The sequence below is a fragment of the Rhinopithecus bieti genome, unplaced genomic scaffold (assembly GCF_001698545.2).
Source record: "Rhinopithecus bieti isolate Rb0 unplaced genomic scaffold, ASM169854v2 scaffold_17939, whole genome shotgun sequence".
NCBI lineage: Eukaryota > Metazoa > Chordata > Mammalia > Primates > Cercopithecidae > Rhinopithecus > Rhinopithecus bieti.
Genome location: NW_016809446.1, coordinates 1056716 through 1075658, shown reverse-complemented (window position 1 = coordinate 1075658; position 18943 = coordinate 1056716). Strand labels below are relative to the sequence as shown.

Sequence of the window (18943 nt, the reverse complement as noted above, 5' to 3'; positions counted from 1 at the left end):
AAGAAAAGAAAAGAAAAGAAAAGAAAAGAAAAGAAAGAGAAAGAGAAAGAAAGAAAGAAAAGAAGGGAGGGAGAGAGGGAAGCAAATTACAAGAATCAGATGACTAGGCAGCACCCTTTACCTGAAAGGAGTTGAAGAAGAGCTCACAGTGCATGCGGATCTCCCACCCGAGCCCAGTGAAGGAGTGAGGCAGGCACACAAACACGATGTAATGCACTCCGAAGACCAGGACCAGGACCAGGGTCGATTTGGCCAGTTTCCTAAAGGAGAACAGCAAGCCTTTTCATTCATTAACTAGAGTGCCTTTCAGTAGAGACAGCATGCTGGAGGAAAAAAAAAAACTTAGCAGAGCTAATGGGGGTGGGGCTGACCCTTTCATTTTATCTTTTCTTGAGACAGCGTTTCACTCTATCTGTCTCCCAGGCTGGCATACAGTGGCGTGATCACAGCTTACTGCAGCGTCGAGCTCCTGAGCTCAAGCAATCCTCCTGCCTCAGCCTCCCAAGTAGCTATGACTGCAGGTACTTGCCACCATGCCTGCTATTTTTTTATTTTTTTTAGAGAAGGGGTCTCGCCATGTTGTCCAGGCTTGGGCTTACCTTTCCCTATCTCTTTGGATCCCACTGCTTCTGCTGGTTTTTTCCCTTCTCTCCTCTTTCTGTCACTTACATACTAAATCAGGTAGTTTATTCTCACTCCCTATAATTGCTATCCCCTAAATCTCTTCAGTCTCATTTCCACTCTTCTTGCTTAAAGGATACTATTTACGTAAAGTTGTAGAATGCCTTTTTTCTGTCCTAAGTTTCCTTTAACCATTTGAGATGTAAAGAAGTATTACTTCCATCCAGATTAACTGCCTTTACTTTCATAGAAGTAGTTCAGCTTATTTTGTTCATTTTAAAAATCATTATTCCCTTGTTTCTTCTTACATTTGTATCTCCATTTTTCACTGATGATGCTTATTTTGGGAGACATTTTATATTTTTCTATGAGCCATATGTGGTCAGTTCATCTTGCCTTCTCTGAATATTCTCTGCCAAATACTCTGTCTCAAAGTGCCTATAGGTCTATTTTGTCTATTTTTTTGGCAAACTAAGTCGTTTGATATATTTTCATAATTCTCCTTAACTGCCTCTTTCTATAAATGTTCTTAAGTATTTGGAAGAATCCCAGGCTTTCCAATATGATGGTTATTCTAAGTGGGCCTTCATGATCACCCACCTGCTATTTATGCCCCTGTTTTATCCTTTCCTTCTAGGTGTAGGCAAGACCTGGGACTTGTCTCTAACCAGCAGATTATGGCAAAGATGACAGCACGCCACTTCTGAGATTACATTGCATAAAACTGTAACTTTCATCTCACTAGCAGACTGGCTCTCCTGCTTGGTTCAATGAAGCAAGCTACCATGTTGTGAGCTGCTATACTGAGAGGCCCATGTGGCAAGGAAACGTGGCATCTGGACAACAGCCAGCAAGTAACTGAATCTTACCAACAATCACATTAACTTAGAAGTAGATTCTTCCCCAGTCCAAACTTAAGATAAGACCACAGTCCCAGCTGAAAAATCAGTTGCAGCCTGGTAAGAGATCCTGAAGCAGGGGATTCACACCTAGATTCCTGACCTACAGAACCTGGGAAATAGCAAGGGAGTTGTTTTAAGCCACTAGGTTTGTGGTCATTCCTTTTGCAGCAATAGATAGCTAGCACCCTCAAGCATACTATTTTCTGGGAGGTTTTCCTGAGGTGGATGACATTATACTTTTTAATCCAAGAAATTACCAAATCTGGCTTCTTCTTTCATACTTATTGCAAATATCGCCCTTTCTTTGTGAAGTATTTACACTCTAATAATCTCAAACAATTGATCCTCTTCCTTTCTCACTAGTCTTTCCTCCAGCTGCTTTATTTATCTGTTTTTCTTCTTGGAAATAAGTTGTGTGAGTGAGTAGAGATCACATTAGACTAACGCTGCAGAGATCTTAATTCAGGTTCCAGACTTGATATTAACTACCTGTGTGATTGTGATTTAGTTTTATCTCCAAAATGAGGAAATAGGGCCTAGAAGTCCATATGAACTATAATATTCTCAGGCTCCACTGGGAACCGTCTTCCATGTACATACACTTTCCTATCATAACCCTCTTGACAATAGGAGCTAAAGTGTTCTATAAAATCATATTGAAATCATATTGAAATGCCTAGTGTAGACGTAGGTGGGGTTGCACATTTGCTCCACCTCATTGTCCTCTGTCTGTCTTATCTCTTACTAGTGCCTGAACCATCTGCTCCACCCACTCGTCCTCACATTCAGAGCTTCCCTGCAGCCTATGGGCTTTATCCTATGCTGCTCCTGGTCCTCACACCTCATACTTCAAGTTACCTATAGTCTATTCAATATGAAGATTCTACCTTAAATCTGTTCCATCCAAGGTAAGATCTCTGATAAACAGCGGGTTCCTCTGACCAAACTAGTCCTTTCAACTGTCAGGGCTCCCTGGGATGTGCTTGTTCTCCTGAATCCTGATGGTGAGTGCCCTCTTTCCATCACTGCCTATCTGGGCAGGACACTGAGTGCCTTCATGGCCTTTTAGTTCAGCCTAATCAGATAAAAGGGGACAGCATTAACTCACTTGCAAAACCCTGAAAGTCTTGTCAAACATCACTCTGAAACAAAAATTATATTTCCTCCTTTAAGATGAAAGGGTAAATCCTCCCAGAGACTGTTCTCAGAATCAAGCTGCTGATTTTTCCTACTGTGTATGACTAGGAGCCCAAAACTAAGTGAAAACAAAGACTACACCAATGGAGCACATTGTGAAATTATCACAAATGTGAACATTAGGGACAGTTTGGTTCAATGCAGAGTTAAGGAAAAGTTGCTTTAGGCAACCAAAATGTAGTGAGTATCCTGCAGGCTCAGCCATCTGGGTTTTCTCCCTCTTTTTCTAGGACTAAGCTCTTTTATAACTCCATGGAGATAGAAGTTCATTTATAGAAAACCGGCAGTAATTATATTCATCTTCTATTGTATAACAAATTACTATGAATTTAGTGGTTTAAAACAGTACTCATTCATTCTCTCTCTGTTTCTATAGGCTAGGAGTCCAGGCACATACCCTGGGTCCCTGGCCCACAGTCTCTCAAGGCTGAAATTAAGGTGTTGGCTGCATTCTTACCTGGGCCTCAGGGTTCACTTCTAAGTTCATTCACATTGCTAGAAAAATCTCAGATTCTTGCAGTTGCAGGGCTATTTGTTGGCTGTCAACCAGGGGTCACTCAATACCCGTAGGTTTCTCTCAGGTTCTAGCTATAGGCCCTCACAACAGGTCAGATTGCTTCCTCAAAGTCAGCCAGAGAATCTCTCTCCAGGCTCACAGGATGGAATCTTATATAACACATCATAATCACAGGAATGACTATCCTAACATCTTTGTCATATAAAGTAAACTAACCAATGGAAAGGCTACCCCATCACAGGTCTTACCCACACTCAAGGCGAAGGATACTGGGGGAGCAGGGATTTTATAAGGCTTATACACCCAGGGGCAGGAATCTTGGGGGCCAGTATAGAAATATGCCTACCACAGTGATGCAAATAATTCCTGCCCATAGAAATACAAATTCTGTTCAGTGGAATGTAACTAATTATAGCCCTGTGAATATTGATGAGTTTTGCTAGTTTGCATATGCCAGGCAAATGTGTACATGGGTCATGGGTCTGGCTGTTCACTTAAAATGGACATTTACTCTCTATTCAAATTATGTAGCAATCCTGGGCACTGATATTTTTGAGCGTCCATATGGTCACCCATGCACATGGTACATTTTTACACCCTGGTTCTCTGAAAATGCACAGCTGTCTAATAAGATGATTCAGGGATGTACCAACTGATAGCGGTCTTCTGGCTTGCTGGAAACATGGTGTGCTCTGTGTCCAAGGGCAAAGCCATGAGGGGAATGCAAAGAAGTCAGGTGGTTTTGGGACTCAGTGTTCTGTTTAGAAAATAGATTCCTAATTCTGTGCTCTCTCTCCCTAAGTGATTTCTCTCCAGGTGAGCAGCTCTAGAAAATCTCTGATTTTCTTTTAAGAATCAATTTAGTTTTAAAAAGAAACTACTATTGCTCTTAAGCCTTTCTTGATTGATCCCCCGTGGCCTTGAATTAATCCTTCCCTCCTTTCTGTATACATAGCACTTTGTATGGGCATCTCTGTTGGTACTTTCCTCATTTTATTTAATTAAATCAATCATAATATCTACCACTCCCACTCTCTCTGTCTCTACCCATCCCCACCTAAATTGAGGATTCAAAGAGGGCATTCAGCAGATGACGCTACTGGCCATCAAGCACCATGCTCCTGTTACATCCCATGCTGGTTGCCTCATTTTATTCTAACAACCATGGGAGAGAGCTATTATTGTCCCATTGCCAAGAGAGGACAGAGGCTCAGAGAAAGAAAGTATTCACTCAGTGTGATGAAGTAAGTGATGGATGCGGCCTTAAAACCTCTCCTCTTTACTAGCATGCTACATGATAAATACTGGTTGGATTTATTCTAAAAATAATAAACATTAAATATGAGTTTTGTCTAACATTAAATGGGAAGTCAAATTAGTCAAAACATCCAAGTATTCTTTTTCACCAAATCTTGCATTTTTTCATATCTCTTGTTTTTCCAGGCCTGGCAACTTCTTCTTATTTTATGAAGTAATTGAGTTGTAATTTAAAAGGAAAAAAAATGCATTATCTGTGTTATTAAATCTAATAGATGATTGAATTTTACTCATACAATTTTGTTTTAAGGTAAATTATTGTAAACTGTAGTTATACACTATGTCACCATTGAGGGAAATGGGTCAAAGGATATATGGGATCTCTCTGTATGATTTTTGCAACTGTATGTGAATCTACAATTATCTCAAAATAAAAAATTATTTTAAGAACTGATTGATTAATTCCTTTCCATTTTAAACCACCATGCCAACTAAGAGATTTTATGTACTTTTCAGAAGTCTGTCTTTTTTGTATGTGAGTGCACATTCACCTGGAGAGATTATCTCAGCTCTGAAAGGTGTTTTTAGTTTTTCATAGTAGTATGCATGGAAACATGCTTTGTAACTGTTTTAGATGCCACCATTTGGAAATTTTGTATTGTTTTATTTTAGCAAGAATATTTGAACATTTGTTAGACAAAGGAAATAACAGAATGGAAGATAAGTGTAAAGGTAAAAAAATTAGCTGATATAAATTTAAATACTCAATTAACCCTCATTGTAGGAATGTCACTGAGACAGGGACACAGATTTAATTTTCCTAAGCCTATTTAAAAAGTGAGATGCTATTTGAACTTGAAAATCTATGGCCTCAGAAACAGAATATGGAATTGAATTCTCAAACTGGTGTCAAGTAGGTTCCCACATTTTTCTCTGAAAAAAAAGAGTCACTTTTCACTACATTTTTATCTGTGGCTTAACTTTGGACATAATTAAGGATATTAAATATGTTTCAGCCATTAAAAAATGTATTTGGCTGAAAAATACTTTTTCTGACTTCCATTAGTCTAAACTGTTCTAATTAACAATTTCATACTTGAAATCTTCTGGGCACCAGATTATTTCAAAGTTATTCTGAATTCTCAGTAGTTGATTATTTCAATCCTTGATAAATTATTCTCTTCAATTGTTCTGGGAAATAATCCTCCACGAATTAATTCAAAATGTTGTCTATTCTATCCATTTTTAAAGATAGGTCACTCTTTGTTCCCTCCAAAATTTCTCATGTCCCTTGGGCAACACTTTACTAAAAATATTAGTTCATGTCATTCAGAACTATAGAAATACGCAGTTTTGTTCAGAACTAGAGAAGTAAGTAGCTTCCAAACACCACTATACTCTTCCACTTTATGAAGAAGAGTGAAAAGTTATTTACATTTCTTATTATTCTATCTTTTGGCCTGTGTCTTCACAGATGGGATGTGATGTGAGAGATAAGCTGTGTTAGTATAGCATAGACCTTTCACCGTAAACTCATGCACAATGTGTAATACTACCACTGACAGCACACGAAAAATAACTGGCACTGGCAGCTGCTGATTTGTTAATACTGAGCATCCTATGGGCATAGGATACTGTGAATCCTGTAGGCCATACCTGTAGTCTTTGCAGCTCAACAGTAAATACGACCTAAATGGTGGAGAGGACTAAATCAACGAGGACTTATGGAAGATTCGTGAGAGAAGATCAAAATGCTGACTATGTTTTTCCTCTCTATGTCTGAGATAGCATTTCATAACAATCTGAGGCAGAAATAAATAGTTAACTGAAGATTATAAAACCAAAACCACATCTACCTGATAAATGGATGTCCAGTTGGATAGATGTCACTGATATTCAAAATTTCCAAAATGATCATTATGAGAAATGCACACAACCTGAAGATAGTTTGATAACGATCACAAACACTTGATTGTCCTTTTCCTCATGAAAGGCTGAAGAATGGACCTCTCTCAATCAATACATTTGCATATTTAGTGAGAGACAGTTTGATGTAAAGATTAGAAACAATACAGCAAATCTACTTGATCTTTTCAGTTATGACATATTTGTAGAATGCAAATAAAATTGTCTGCCAAGATCATCAAGATATTTTCTGTGAGTTCACATACGGTTGATGGGAACATCCTAACCTGCTAAAAACAGATTTTAAAATATACTTAGAATTTAAGCACAAGAGGTGGTCTTTGGATTTACTTATGTTTTCTTAATATATATGCTTTTCTGATAAATCACACAATAAATATACATTCATAAATTTAATCTCTTAAAGGTATTTCAAATCAATTTATATCTGTTCTTTACTTGAAATAGTAACCAAAGGCTGGGCACGGTGGCTCATACCTGTAACCCCAGCACTTTGGGAGGCCAAGGCAGGTGGATCACCTGAGGTCAGGAGTTTGAGACCAGCCTGGCCAACATGGCAAAACCCCATCTCTACTAAAAATACAAAAATTAACTGGACATGATGGCGCATGCCTGTAATTCCAGCTACTCGTGAGGCTGAGGCATCAGAATTGCTTGAACCCGGGAGGCAGAGGTTGCAGTGAGCTGAGATTGTGCCATTGCACTCCAGCCTGGGCAACAGAGTGATACTCTGCCAAAAAGAAAAAGAAAGAAAAAAGGAAGGAAGGAAGGAAGGAAGGAAGGAAGGAAGGAAGGAAGGAAGGAAGGGAGGAAGGGAGGAAGGGAGGAAGGGAGGAAGGGAGGAAGGGAGGAAGGGAGGGAGGGAAAATATTTCCTCTGATGGTGCCTGTCCTGAAATTACCTGTATTGCTTCCTTGTGTCATGCCCAACTGCATTGGTCTCCCAGATTTTGGTAGCTAGAACTCTAACTGTATTCAGAAACAGAATAAAATTCAGCTGAAAAAGAAGGTAAGATTACAAAGAATTATTGTTAGTCTTCAAGATTTTTATAAACATTTACATAAGTTGAAATTTTTTCCATTCAAATAAGAAAAATTACCCATTTCATAAATGTGAACAGGGGAACCTGAGATCAGATATTGGAAGGCTAGTGATTCTTGATTCACCTTCATGAAAACACAAAGAAATATAAAGTTTCAACAACACTGAAAATACCAGAGGATGATCTGCCGGGATCCATGGGGCCTTTCTAAACTGAATTTTAGATGAAGCCCTTTGGCAAACTGGCAGGACAAAGGGTAATAGTTATTATATAAATGTAATCAACTGTCCTCTTTAAAATGAATTCCCAGCTATGTCTCTTCTTTAGGGAGAGGAATAATAGAGCTATTTCGGGGATCCACTCTGTCTATGATGTATGAAAAGTATTGGGTGAAGGTGATATGAGGTGTTTTTTTTTTAAGGGAAGTAAGATGCTATATAAGAAAAGGCTCCCAGTGTAGTCAATTAGATTGATTTTTTTAAATGTTGTAAGTGTGAATACCACTAGAGATAATCAAGTCCTGGCTTTTAAAAGGGGAGGGAGGGGAGTGTCGAAGGAATAAATCCCTTTCTGTCTGAGGTCCTCAAGGATCAGTGAAGACATTCCAGATGAAGATGAAGAACACATGTCTCCAGGTCTGGGGTCATAAGGAGATCGAGGCCTGAAATTCTGGGAAATGTCTGCTTTCCAGAAGGTGCTAGTGCTTAGGAATAATGGAAATGTAGATTGCCAACAGTAAGCACTGTGTCCCTGCCAGAGCAGGGGCAGAAGAGAAAGTCATCAAGTCCTGTAGTCCTGGGGATAACTTGTCTTGCAGAGTCCTCAGTCTCTTCTGGAAGTTAGGGAATTTGGTTATCAGAGAATTTGTGTGTCTCAGTCCCAAATTCAGCTGACTGTCTGTATCAGCCTTGAACATACCACCAACCTCTCTGCTATCCTACCACTGACAACCCTGTGAGCACCTCTCAACAATCACAACTTTCTACAAGAACTGAGGGCTAGGTCTTGAGCCCCACACATGGGGGAAAACAAAGTTGTGCTGTGAGCTGATGAAAGGAAAGGGATGTTTCCAGGCTGACAACAGCTGCCATTTATTGAACATTTTCTAATTTAAAACCTTACATGAGCATGGAGGAGACACTTTTATTTTTTTACATCCATTTGTTATGGCTGAAGAAACTTTATCTCAAAGAGATTAACTGTTTTAACCTGTTTTAACCTGGAATACCCACCAATCGGCTGGAATTCGAACCAGGTCTATGTGAGTCTCTATCGTGAATCCTTAACCACCATCTGATACCTTCTGTTCAGGAGGACAAAAAGATGCAAAACATGAGAGCTGAGGATTTCCATCTTCACCCACTACAACTCGCAGCCCGCAGACAGATTTGTTTTAATGAGAAGTTGAAAAGCTACTTGAGTACTGCTCAGGTCACTGAGAAAGAAGCACATGAGTGCTACTTTCTGAATGACAAGATTTATTTCATGCCCCATTAATTCTTGTCCCTCTAAGACAACAGCCCCCGGCAACAGGATGTAGCTAGGGTGAAGATACTGGGGAGTGATGCATGGAACGGTTGGGTGAAGGACTAAGTGCTAGGAGCTGAAGCTGGGAGACCTGTGGGGCAACGTCAGCTGGATTGCCATTTGTCACGCCCCGTCCTGGAAAAGGAAGAAGTAGAGACGGCTTCTGATGAGCCAACCTTAAGCTTCACCTTATTAAAAGGCAAGGGACCAAGTACTTAGTCCTTTAGTAAAATACACTAAATAAATCTGCACCCTCCACTCCCAGAAAACTGACTAAAGGAAATACATGCCAAACAGTCCATCCATTTAATAACTGAGAAGATACGTTCAAGGCCAACCAAATTGATTATGGAAAGAATTAAGAATTTTAAAATATTAAGGCTGAGTAAAACTTGATGCCTTAAAAGATAAGTAACAAACACACACATGCCATATATACACACATACCGATACAAGCAACAACAGCTGGATGAAATTCTAAATAATTAGTCTGAATAATTTAGAAAAATATAGACTATGGGTGAATTAGAAACCACTTTATTGACTACTAACCATGGCAAATGAATTGACTCTTAGTCTCATAGCATCTCTATGAGACAGGCATTTTCTTGTCCCCATTTCACAGATGAGGAACCTGAGGCACAGATTCCACATATTTTTCCTAGCCACACAGCTAGCAAGTGGCAGGGCCTTAATGCAGCCCATGCAGCCTGTATCCACACCGTACACCATTAACCACTGCACTATAGTGTCCATAAAATAGAACTGAGTTAAGAGTAGACTGAGATGGAGACAGAAATTTAAGAGCAGGATGGATTAACAAAAGATTATATGGAATCTAAAATATAACCAAGTTTTAAAATCAGTATTAGAACAACAAACAGTAGATCTGACAAAGCAAAAAAATGAATTCAGCAATTTAGGAGACACTTGAAGAATCCTCCCAAAGGGAGGGAAAAAGAACAAAGATTTGAGAGTTTGAGAAAGGGCGTTCAAGTGAGGATGTGGCCAGGGATTTAAGAGTGGAAATTGCTACACTTTTGGCTTTGATGATGGAGGAAGGGACCAAGAGTCATGGAATGCCAGTGGCCTCTAGAAGCTGAAAAAGATTAAGATTCCCCCCAGCACCTCCAGAAGGAAGGTAGCTCTACTGACACCTTGATTTTAGGACTTCTGACTTTCAGAACTGTAAGAGAGCAAATGCATGTTCTTCTAAGCCACTAAAAAAAGAAAAGAAGAAGAACAAAGACTGGTGTGAGGAGGTATATGAGGTGTAAGATACCTATCTGGAGGATGTGGCAGATTACTTCTCTTTCTGAAGAAAAGACAACAACAAATAGAATAAATCAATAAAAACATAACAGAAGAAAAATCTTGCACTAAAGGAAGACTTGAGTCTGCAAATGGGAAGGTGGCATTTTATACCAGGCAAAAGAAATAAAAGAGAATAAGACAAAGAGGAAGTTTCTGGTGAGATTTTAGTAGTAGTAGTAGTAGTAGTAGTAGTAGTAGTAGTAGTAGTAATTTTTTAAAATTAAGACATAATTCTAAGAAAAACATCATTAAAGAGTTCTTGCATATTTCATGTAAATTACCGTAGGAAAAATTTTGCTTGAAGCAAACTACAGACAAAACAAAGCAAAGAAATCTAAAAAAAGAAAGAAGGCTTAGAATAACATGACCTTTAATAAACATTAAGGCCAATAACACATAGAATTAATTTTTTGTAAATATGTTTTTAAAATAACGCAAACATAGAAATCAAATTATTTTGCAATTAAAGATTCTTTTTTTAATTCCAATAGTTTTGGGGTAGAGGTGGTTTTCTGTTACATTGCTAAGTTCTTTAGTGGTGATTCCTGAGATTTTAGTGCACCCATCACCGGAGCAGTGTACACTGTACCCAACATGTAGCCTGCAAGTAATTATTTAAACAAATGTAAAGATTTGTTCAGAGTGAACCACAGATGAACTAACACAAAGAAAACATTTCAGCCATGGAAGCGCAGGCTGTCCTGTCTCTGAGACTTGGTTACTGGAGTTTTCTTTGCCTGGATCCTTTACTCTCTCCACTCACTCACCCTTCCTAGGTCAGTTATCAGGGTTCAGGCTGAATGTCACTTATTCTCAGAAGCATTTTTCATGTTTAAATGTTTGCCTCACTCACTAAGCTTCAGCTGCGGGAGAAGAAACTGGTGTCTGTCTTCTCCTCTACTCTCTCTTCTCCAGTGTGTCGCACAGGGCCTGCAATGTTCTTGGTGTTTAATCAAGATTTGTCCAATGAGAGTGAATACAAAAGTGAATAAGATGTGCACACTGTAAACACTATTTATATTGAGGTTAATCAGCACATCCCCCTTCAATGTAGAATTTTCACTTCTAGGCATAACTTGCAAAAGATGTAATCATAGAAAGAAGTAAAAATTTAGGCATAGGAAAGGTAACTTGCAGTGAGCAGACTTTCTCTGCAGCATCTCCAGGGATAGGAGCCTGCCCCTTAGCATCCCGTGCCCAGGTGGGAAGATCCTGACTAATTATGGGATTCTTCAATAGACCCACTTGTCTAACAGACCTAGGGTCACATCATCCACCCCAGCCTCCTGGAACAATAAGGTTCTCCCTCACTCCCTTGCTTTATATCTTAACATGTTTAGAATCAGGGAAGCCAAGAGAGATGCTATGTGTTAGTTGCCCTCAGAGACACTCTAAATACGTCATATCTGCTCAACCCATGTATCGGCTTATTTTTCAATATCACAAACATAAGAATTTTTTTGCTTTGCTTATTTGCATATTGGTACTAAATGCTGAACTTTTACATAACAGGTAATAAACTCCCTGATCTCTATCAAATACTATAATTTGATTATCTGTATCACAAATATAAAGATCAAAATATATAGTTCATTTCTAATCAGTCGGAATTCAATTTATAACTTGGAGACAGTTTCTATGGCAAATGTTAGAGCTTTAATTTCATTTAAAGTTTTATTTCTAACTGATTTAGAAAAGAAAAGGAGTTCTGAAGGGGAGATTTTCTCTGGGGAAAATCAGTTTGGTATTTATAATTGTGTCAATGATCAGAGATTAAATTTTATCCATTTTCTTAAAACTCCTTCCTTCCCAGTCAACCCTTGTTTTTGGTGACTGCACCTCTCCCTGCAACTGAAAGAAAATGAATCACTCACCCGACAACAGCTAGGAAGCATGTACCTTGTTTGTCCCTTTCTTTTCATATTTTGAAAAGTACACTAGATAGAATATTTTTAAAACTTATCACCTAAAATATTTCCTAAAGCCCTTTATTAGAAATTCCATCTTATTTCTTCTGCCAGAGTTCCCTAAGATACCCTGTGACAAGTATGGAAAACAAAACATTTATTTAAAAAACATTTTAGCTCTGTGTTTAATGCACTCTATGTAGTATGCAGCTTCCTCAGGAGTCGCCTACTTGCTTAGTCATTCAATGTCATTCAATATTCAAATTTAATCATTACTGATACAATGAGCAAACCCAAGATAAACATCACAAACTGTTTATTGACCAGAAAGATTAGTTCTCAGCTTGGATACACAATGATGATGTGAGGCATGATGAAACAAACATCTAAGAGTAAGTAAATACATGCCAATAAAAAGTGACCTGAAAAAGAAATAATCACAAATGCCCCATATATTTCTCATACCTGTCAACATCTCTAACGCAAACCACAAGCTGTCAGTTACATTACTTCTCTGGAGGGTTATTTAAAGGTTAAAATCTCTGCAATAATGCTATCAGATAAACATTGGGCAAGCTATCCCCAAAATGCTTCCCAACTTGAACATTCTTTGATTCTATGAATGATTTTTATGGAGTTGCCAGAAAAGGAACTACTGCCTGAACTACTGCAAAAAATAAGCATATGAATTCTAAAGTCTCAATGAGTGACAGACCCTAATTCCCTAATAGGTTTTATGGTTTGTTTGTTTTTTTTAATGCCAGTTAAGGGTTGCTTTAAACACTGAGTTTAGGATTTTCTCTTTTATTACTCCTATTCTATAAGCACAGCTTAGACGTATGTACTATAAGAAAGGTGACCCTGGAAGAAGTTTCTATTATTCAAATATAAAAGATATGTCATTAAATTAGTTATACATTTACATTTTATGACAATATTTACCTTTTCTTGGGCCTTTAAAAAAATAGTTCTTATTGCACATTCACATTTTAATTCAGCTAAGATGAATCAACTCATTATAAAGGAAAATATTTTGAGACTTTACAGCATCTCCAAAGAAATAGATTTAAATGAATGGAATATGTGGGACTAACTCTCATCAAATAGCAAAAAACATGGATTGTCATCACGCTCGCTGCCCAAGCTCACCAGCTGCTGACGCTGATCTCCTTCCATTACTCATATCAGCAGCTGACAGTTATTTATGGTTGTTACCATTTTGATAAAACTCTTTAATTCCTGTCTCTTTCTTGGAAGGCTGCATCAAGAGTACAGTCTCTCATATAGTTGTCAGAATCAAATAGAACTATGCATTTAAAGGTGAATAGTACCTCTCTTAGACATTTGCGTCTCCAAGCTAGTTCATCTTATCTACCCATCATAATACCTCTAGAGTTTTCTTTTTAAAACCCACATCTGATCTGCTTACTAACCTGCTTAAAATATTTTGATGTCTCCTCACAATTTTAAGGAAAATTCCAACGTGCTTTAGCACGACATGAGTCCACTCCCATCCAACTTCACAGTCTGATCTTCTGCACATTCTGCAGATGCATTGTTCCTTCCAGCCATAGAAAACATAACATGCCCACTTGGCATGGGCTAATCTCTATGCCAGGAAAACCCTTCTCTGCGATTTACCTATTAAGTGATTTAGGTAAGTGATTTCTACTCTTCCTTCATACTTTTCGTTCAAATCTCACCTTCTTGGTGTTTCCTTTATTAAGCCCTTCAGACAGAGTTTGGTGCTGTCTCTTCCCTATTCTGAACTTCATGATGGTGTCAGAAAGACTTGGATAAGCTTATATCACTACTACATGAACCACCATTTCTGTTACTACACCCCTACTATTACCATGCTATCACTAGTAGTAGTATTAGTAGTGTTACTACCTGTATTATAGGCTATTATTTTTGAACGCTTTTCATAGGTTATACTAAGCACTTTAATAATCTTACATAGTCCTCCTAATAACCCTATGAAGTAAATATTAGAGTATCCAATTTCCTTTTTAGAAAACTTCATTTTAAAAGAGGCTAAATCATAGTACAGTCAGCAACTGGTAAGAGTTCACACAGGATTCATACACTTGTTCACATAACTACCAACCCTATAATAAAAACTATTATGAGTTGCACCTCCTCCACTAATGACCTGTATGACCTTGGATGTGAGTTTGACTGCTTGTAGACTAGTAAAGTTAGTGAGACTCAACAAAATCTAAGAGTACCCCCAGCTCCAAAACTCTATAATTCTAAGTCAAATACTTCTCTGTGTGCCGGTATTGCCAGTCATAAAATCGAAACAATTATTTATATAATATATAATAACTGAATATAGTTATTTTAGTTAACTATGAAGGAAACTATATTGTAAATGATTGTAAGGTACCTACATGTGGCATGCTTATCAAATACTCTTACGATCCACTATAAGTAATATTAAGTATATATTTACATTTTCATTCAGCCAATATTTCCTAGGCACCAATAAAGGGCAGGCATTCTAGGAAAATAAAAGAATAGATTATCCCTACCCACGAGGAGCACACAGGGAAGACAGAGCTAGTAAGTAAAATGCAGTGTGGTACACTCCTTCTAAAGTGTCTGATCACATGAAACACAACTAGCCTCCCACAACCATGGGAACGCCCACTGCTTACACCGGTCAGGACTTTTGTATAATTTCAGGTTTCATTGTTAAAGGAATTTGTCCAGTTCAGTGTTCTCCATATAAGTCATTTAGGGTGCCACCATCATGATTTTGCCATATTGATATTACTTATCTACTAATGCCTACTTCATACCTTTCTTCAACTGACTTTCATTAAATTATTAAAATTTAAATTTCATACCATTAAACATAAATAAAGAACCAGTAGAAGCTTTTATAAATAAGAGACAACTGTGAAATACATATGATGGAAACAAAAAGCCTTATGAAATGTTATCTAGATTGGGTTGCCTGTCCTACCTCCCCCTATCCCCAAAGAAAGACATTACACATGTGAGTGTTGTTCAAGACCAGGACCAAAATAAAACTTTCTCCTTGATGTGTTCAGAAGGGTTGGAAAGGGACCAAAATTCACATATGATTCAATATTGCTTAATGATCTTGCATATACCACCTAAGTCCTCTCATGCACCAGGGTATGTGCCCCTACATATGGAAACACTGCCCTAGCTTAAATCCTATGGCAAGAAAGAGGAAAACCTGTGGGCTCTGGAATGGCATTGCCTGGGTTTGACCTTGGCTTCAGCATTTTCTAAATTTATAACCTCAGACAAGTTATACAACCTTTCGTGAACCCAAACTGGGAATAATAAAAATACCCACTTAAAAGTTATTTGAGGATCAATGCAAAAAAAAGACTCCGAAATATGCTTGAAACAAAAAGGGACTCAAACATTTATTATCAGATGATTAATAAAATATAGGAGATTAACTTTGTTAAGAAACAAAAGAAGACTGTATTAGTTCATTTACATACTGCTGTTAAAGACATACCCAAGACTGAAAAGAAAAAAAAGGTTTACTGGACTTATAGTTCTAGGTGGCTAGGGATGCCTCACAATCATAACGGAAGGTGAAAGGCACATCTCACATGGCAGCAGACAAGAGAAGAGAGCTGTGCAGGGAAACTTCCCCTTATACAATCATCAGATCTCATGAGACTTATTCACTATCATGAGAATGGCACAGGAAAGTGACCCCATGATTCAGTTACCTCCCACTGGGTCCCTCCCACAACATGTGGGAATTCAAGATGAGATTTGGAGGTGAGGAACTTGTTGAGAACTGGAACAAAGGTGACTCTTGTTATTTTTTATCAAAGAGACTGGTGGCATTTTGTCCCCACCCTAGAGATTTTTGGAACTTTGAATTAGAGGGAAATGATTTAGGTATCATTCCACCCGTGGACCCTCCCAAATTTCATGTCCTTACATTTCAAAAGCAATCACACCTTCCCAACAGTCCCCCAAAGTCTTAATTCATTACAGCAACAGTTCAAACTCCACAGTCCAAGGTTTCATCCAAGACAAGGCAAATCCCTTCTGCCTATGAGCCTGTAATATCAAAATCAAGTTAGTTACTTCCTAGATACAATGGGGGTACAGGCATTGGGTAAATACAGCCATTCCAAATGGGAGAAATTGACCAAAACAAAGGGGCTACAGGGCCCATGCAAGTCTGAAATCCACTGAAGCAATCAAATTTTAAAGCTCCAAAATGACATCCTTTGACTCCATGTCTTATATCCAGGTCACGCTGATGAAAGAGGTGGCTCCAATGGCCTTGGGCAGCTCTGTCCCTGTGGCTTTGCAAGGTATAGCCCCCCTCCTGGCTTCTTTCACAAACTGGCATTGAGTGTCTGCAGCTTTTCCAGGCACATGGTGCAAGCTGTTGGTGGAGCTACCATTCTGGGGTCTGGAGGACAGTGGACCTCTTCTCACAGCTCCACTAGGCAGTGCCCCAGTAGGGACTCTGCGTGGCAGCTCCAACCCCACATTTCCCTTCTGCACTGCCCTGATAGAGGTTCTCCATAAGGGCCTGGCCCTTGCAGCAAACTTCTGCCTGGACATCCAAGCATTTCCATACATTTTCTGAAAACTATGCAGAGGTTTCCAAACCTCAGTTTTTGACTTCTGTACACTCACAGGCTCAACACCACATGGAAGCTGCCAAGGCTTGGGGCTTGCACCCTCTGAAGCCATGGTCTGAGCTCTACATTGGCCCCTTTCAGCCATGGCTGGAGCAGCTGGGACACAGGGCACCAAGTCCCTAGGCTGCACACAGCACAGGGACCTTGGGCCCAGCCCACAAAACCACTTTTTCCTCCTAAACCTCCAGGCCTGTGATGGAAGGGGTTGCTGTGAAGACCTCTGATATGCCCTGGAGACATTTTATCCATTGTCTTGGGGATTAATATTTGGCTCCTTGTTACTAATACAAATTTCTGCAGCCAGCTTCAATTTCTCCTCAGAAAATGGGATTTTCTTTTTTACTGCATTGTCAGGCTGCAAATTTTCCAAACTTTTATGCTCTGTTTCCCTTTTAAAACTAAATGCCTTTAACAGCACCCAAGTCACCTCTTGAATCCTTTGCTGCTTAGAGATTTCTTCTGCCAGATACCTAAATCATTTCCCTCCAATTCAAAGTTCAAAAAAAACTCTAGGGCAGGGACAAAATGCCACCAGTCTCTGATAAAAGATAACAAGGGTCATCTTTGCTCCAGTTCCCAACAAGTTCCTCACCTCCATCTGAGACCACCTTAGCCTGGATTTCATTGTCCACATCATTATCAGCATTTTGGTCAAAGCCATTCAACAAGTCTCTAGGGAGTTCCAAACTTTCCCACATTTTCCTGTCTGTGAACCCTTTGAACTGTTCCAACCTCTGCCTGTTACCCAGTTCCAAAGTCACTTAAACATTTTCAGGTATCTTCTCAGCAGCGCCCCACTCTACTGGTACCAATTTACTGTATTAGTCTGTTTTCATGCTGCTGATAAAGGCATACCTGAGAATGGGAAGAAAAAAAAGGTTTAATGGACTTATAGTTCCACGTGGCTGGGGATGCCTCAAATCATGACAGAAGATGAAAGGGCACTTCTCACATGGCGGCAGGCAAGAGAAGAGAGCTTGTGCAGGGAAAATGCCCCATATATAATCATCAGATCTCATAACACTTATTCACTCTCACGAGAACAGCCCAAGAAAGACCTGCCCCCATGATTCAATTACCTCCCACAGATCCCTCCCATAACACGTGGGAATTCAAGATGAGATTTGAGTGGGGACACAGCCAAACCATATCAATTTTGGTAAAGATAAAATTTGAGCAGGGCCTAGAAAGACAGTTTGATGACCTATCACTGGATGGTGGATGAAAGGATGGGTAAATGGGGACAGTAACACAGCACGAAGGAAATACTTACATAAAGACAAATACCACAGTTCCTCCTTTTCTTTTCCCTAACCTATAAATTCAAGATCTCAGGTTTCTGCCAGTACCATACAACTCTTCACACCATAATACTGGCATTCTCAAGGCCCTCTCATAAGTACCCCAGAGTGAATCTGCTCAATTTCCCAGTCTGTATTTTTATGTCTCTGGTTTTATTTTGTTTCAGCTGTTACAGTGCCTCTTGGTTGACACAGTGCAAATGCAGGTGCTCATGTCTCAGTAAGTGCCCCAGCTTGGTCAGAATGTATTGAATCAATCAATCTCACCTTTCCCACTTCTTCCAAGCAAGCTGTCCTGCCTGCAGGACCTCCTGCTCTTGAGGTTGAGCATCCCTACGCCTTCTCATGATGCTCCAGGAGGCCCAGAACCAAAACAAAGCATCACGCTCTGTTGTTAATTAGGAAATATTTCTCTTATATTTTGATCTCACAGGGGAAGAATTAAAAAATCATCCTCAAACCAACATCAAGATGACACAGGTGTCTGATAAATGATTACATTTGGGGACATTTATTTTCACAACAAAATTTAGTATTTTCCAATGACTCTAGTTCTCTTAAACATAATTTTAACACACTTGAACAAAACAGAAAACAACAATTCTATAATTATAGATCTTACAATTCCAAAATTAAGTGATTCCTTCCAAACTTATACTACAGTCTATGGTTATCTCTAAAAATCAGTTATCTTGACATGACTTCTCCAGACTGCTCATACTTAACAAATTCCTTTACTCTCTTAAATTTAGTTTACCTCATATATTG

At 38.9% G+C, this 18943-nt stretch overlaps 1 protein-coding gene across 2 annotated transcripts in view; it reads right to left on the bottom strand.

The window, feature by feature from the left end:
- The window catches only part of PTH2R (parathyroid hormone 2 receptor), a 141754-nt gene that overhangs the window by 5513 nt on the left and 117298 nt on the right, over nt 1-18943 (bottom strand). For both annotated transcript variants that reach the window (XM_017889351.1, XM_017889350.1), the window contains exons 10-11: nt 7322-7416; nt 122-260 (exon numbers count right to left, since the gene is read on the bottom strand). In XM_017889351.1, the coding sequence (XP_017744840.1) occupies nt 122-260; nt 7322-7416 (234 nt within the window). The remainder of the gene's footprint in view (nt 1-121; nt 261-7321; nt 7417-18943) is intronic.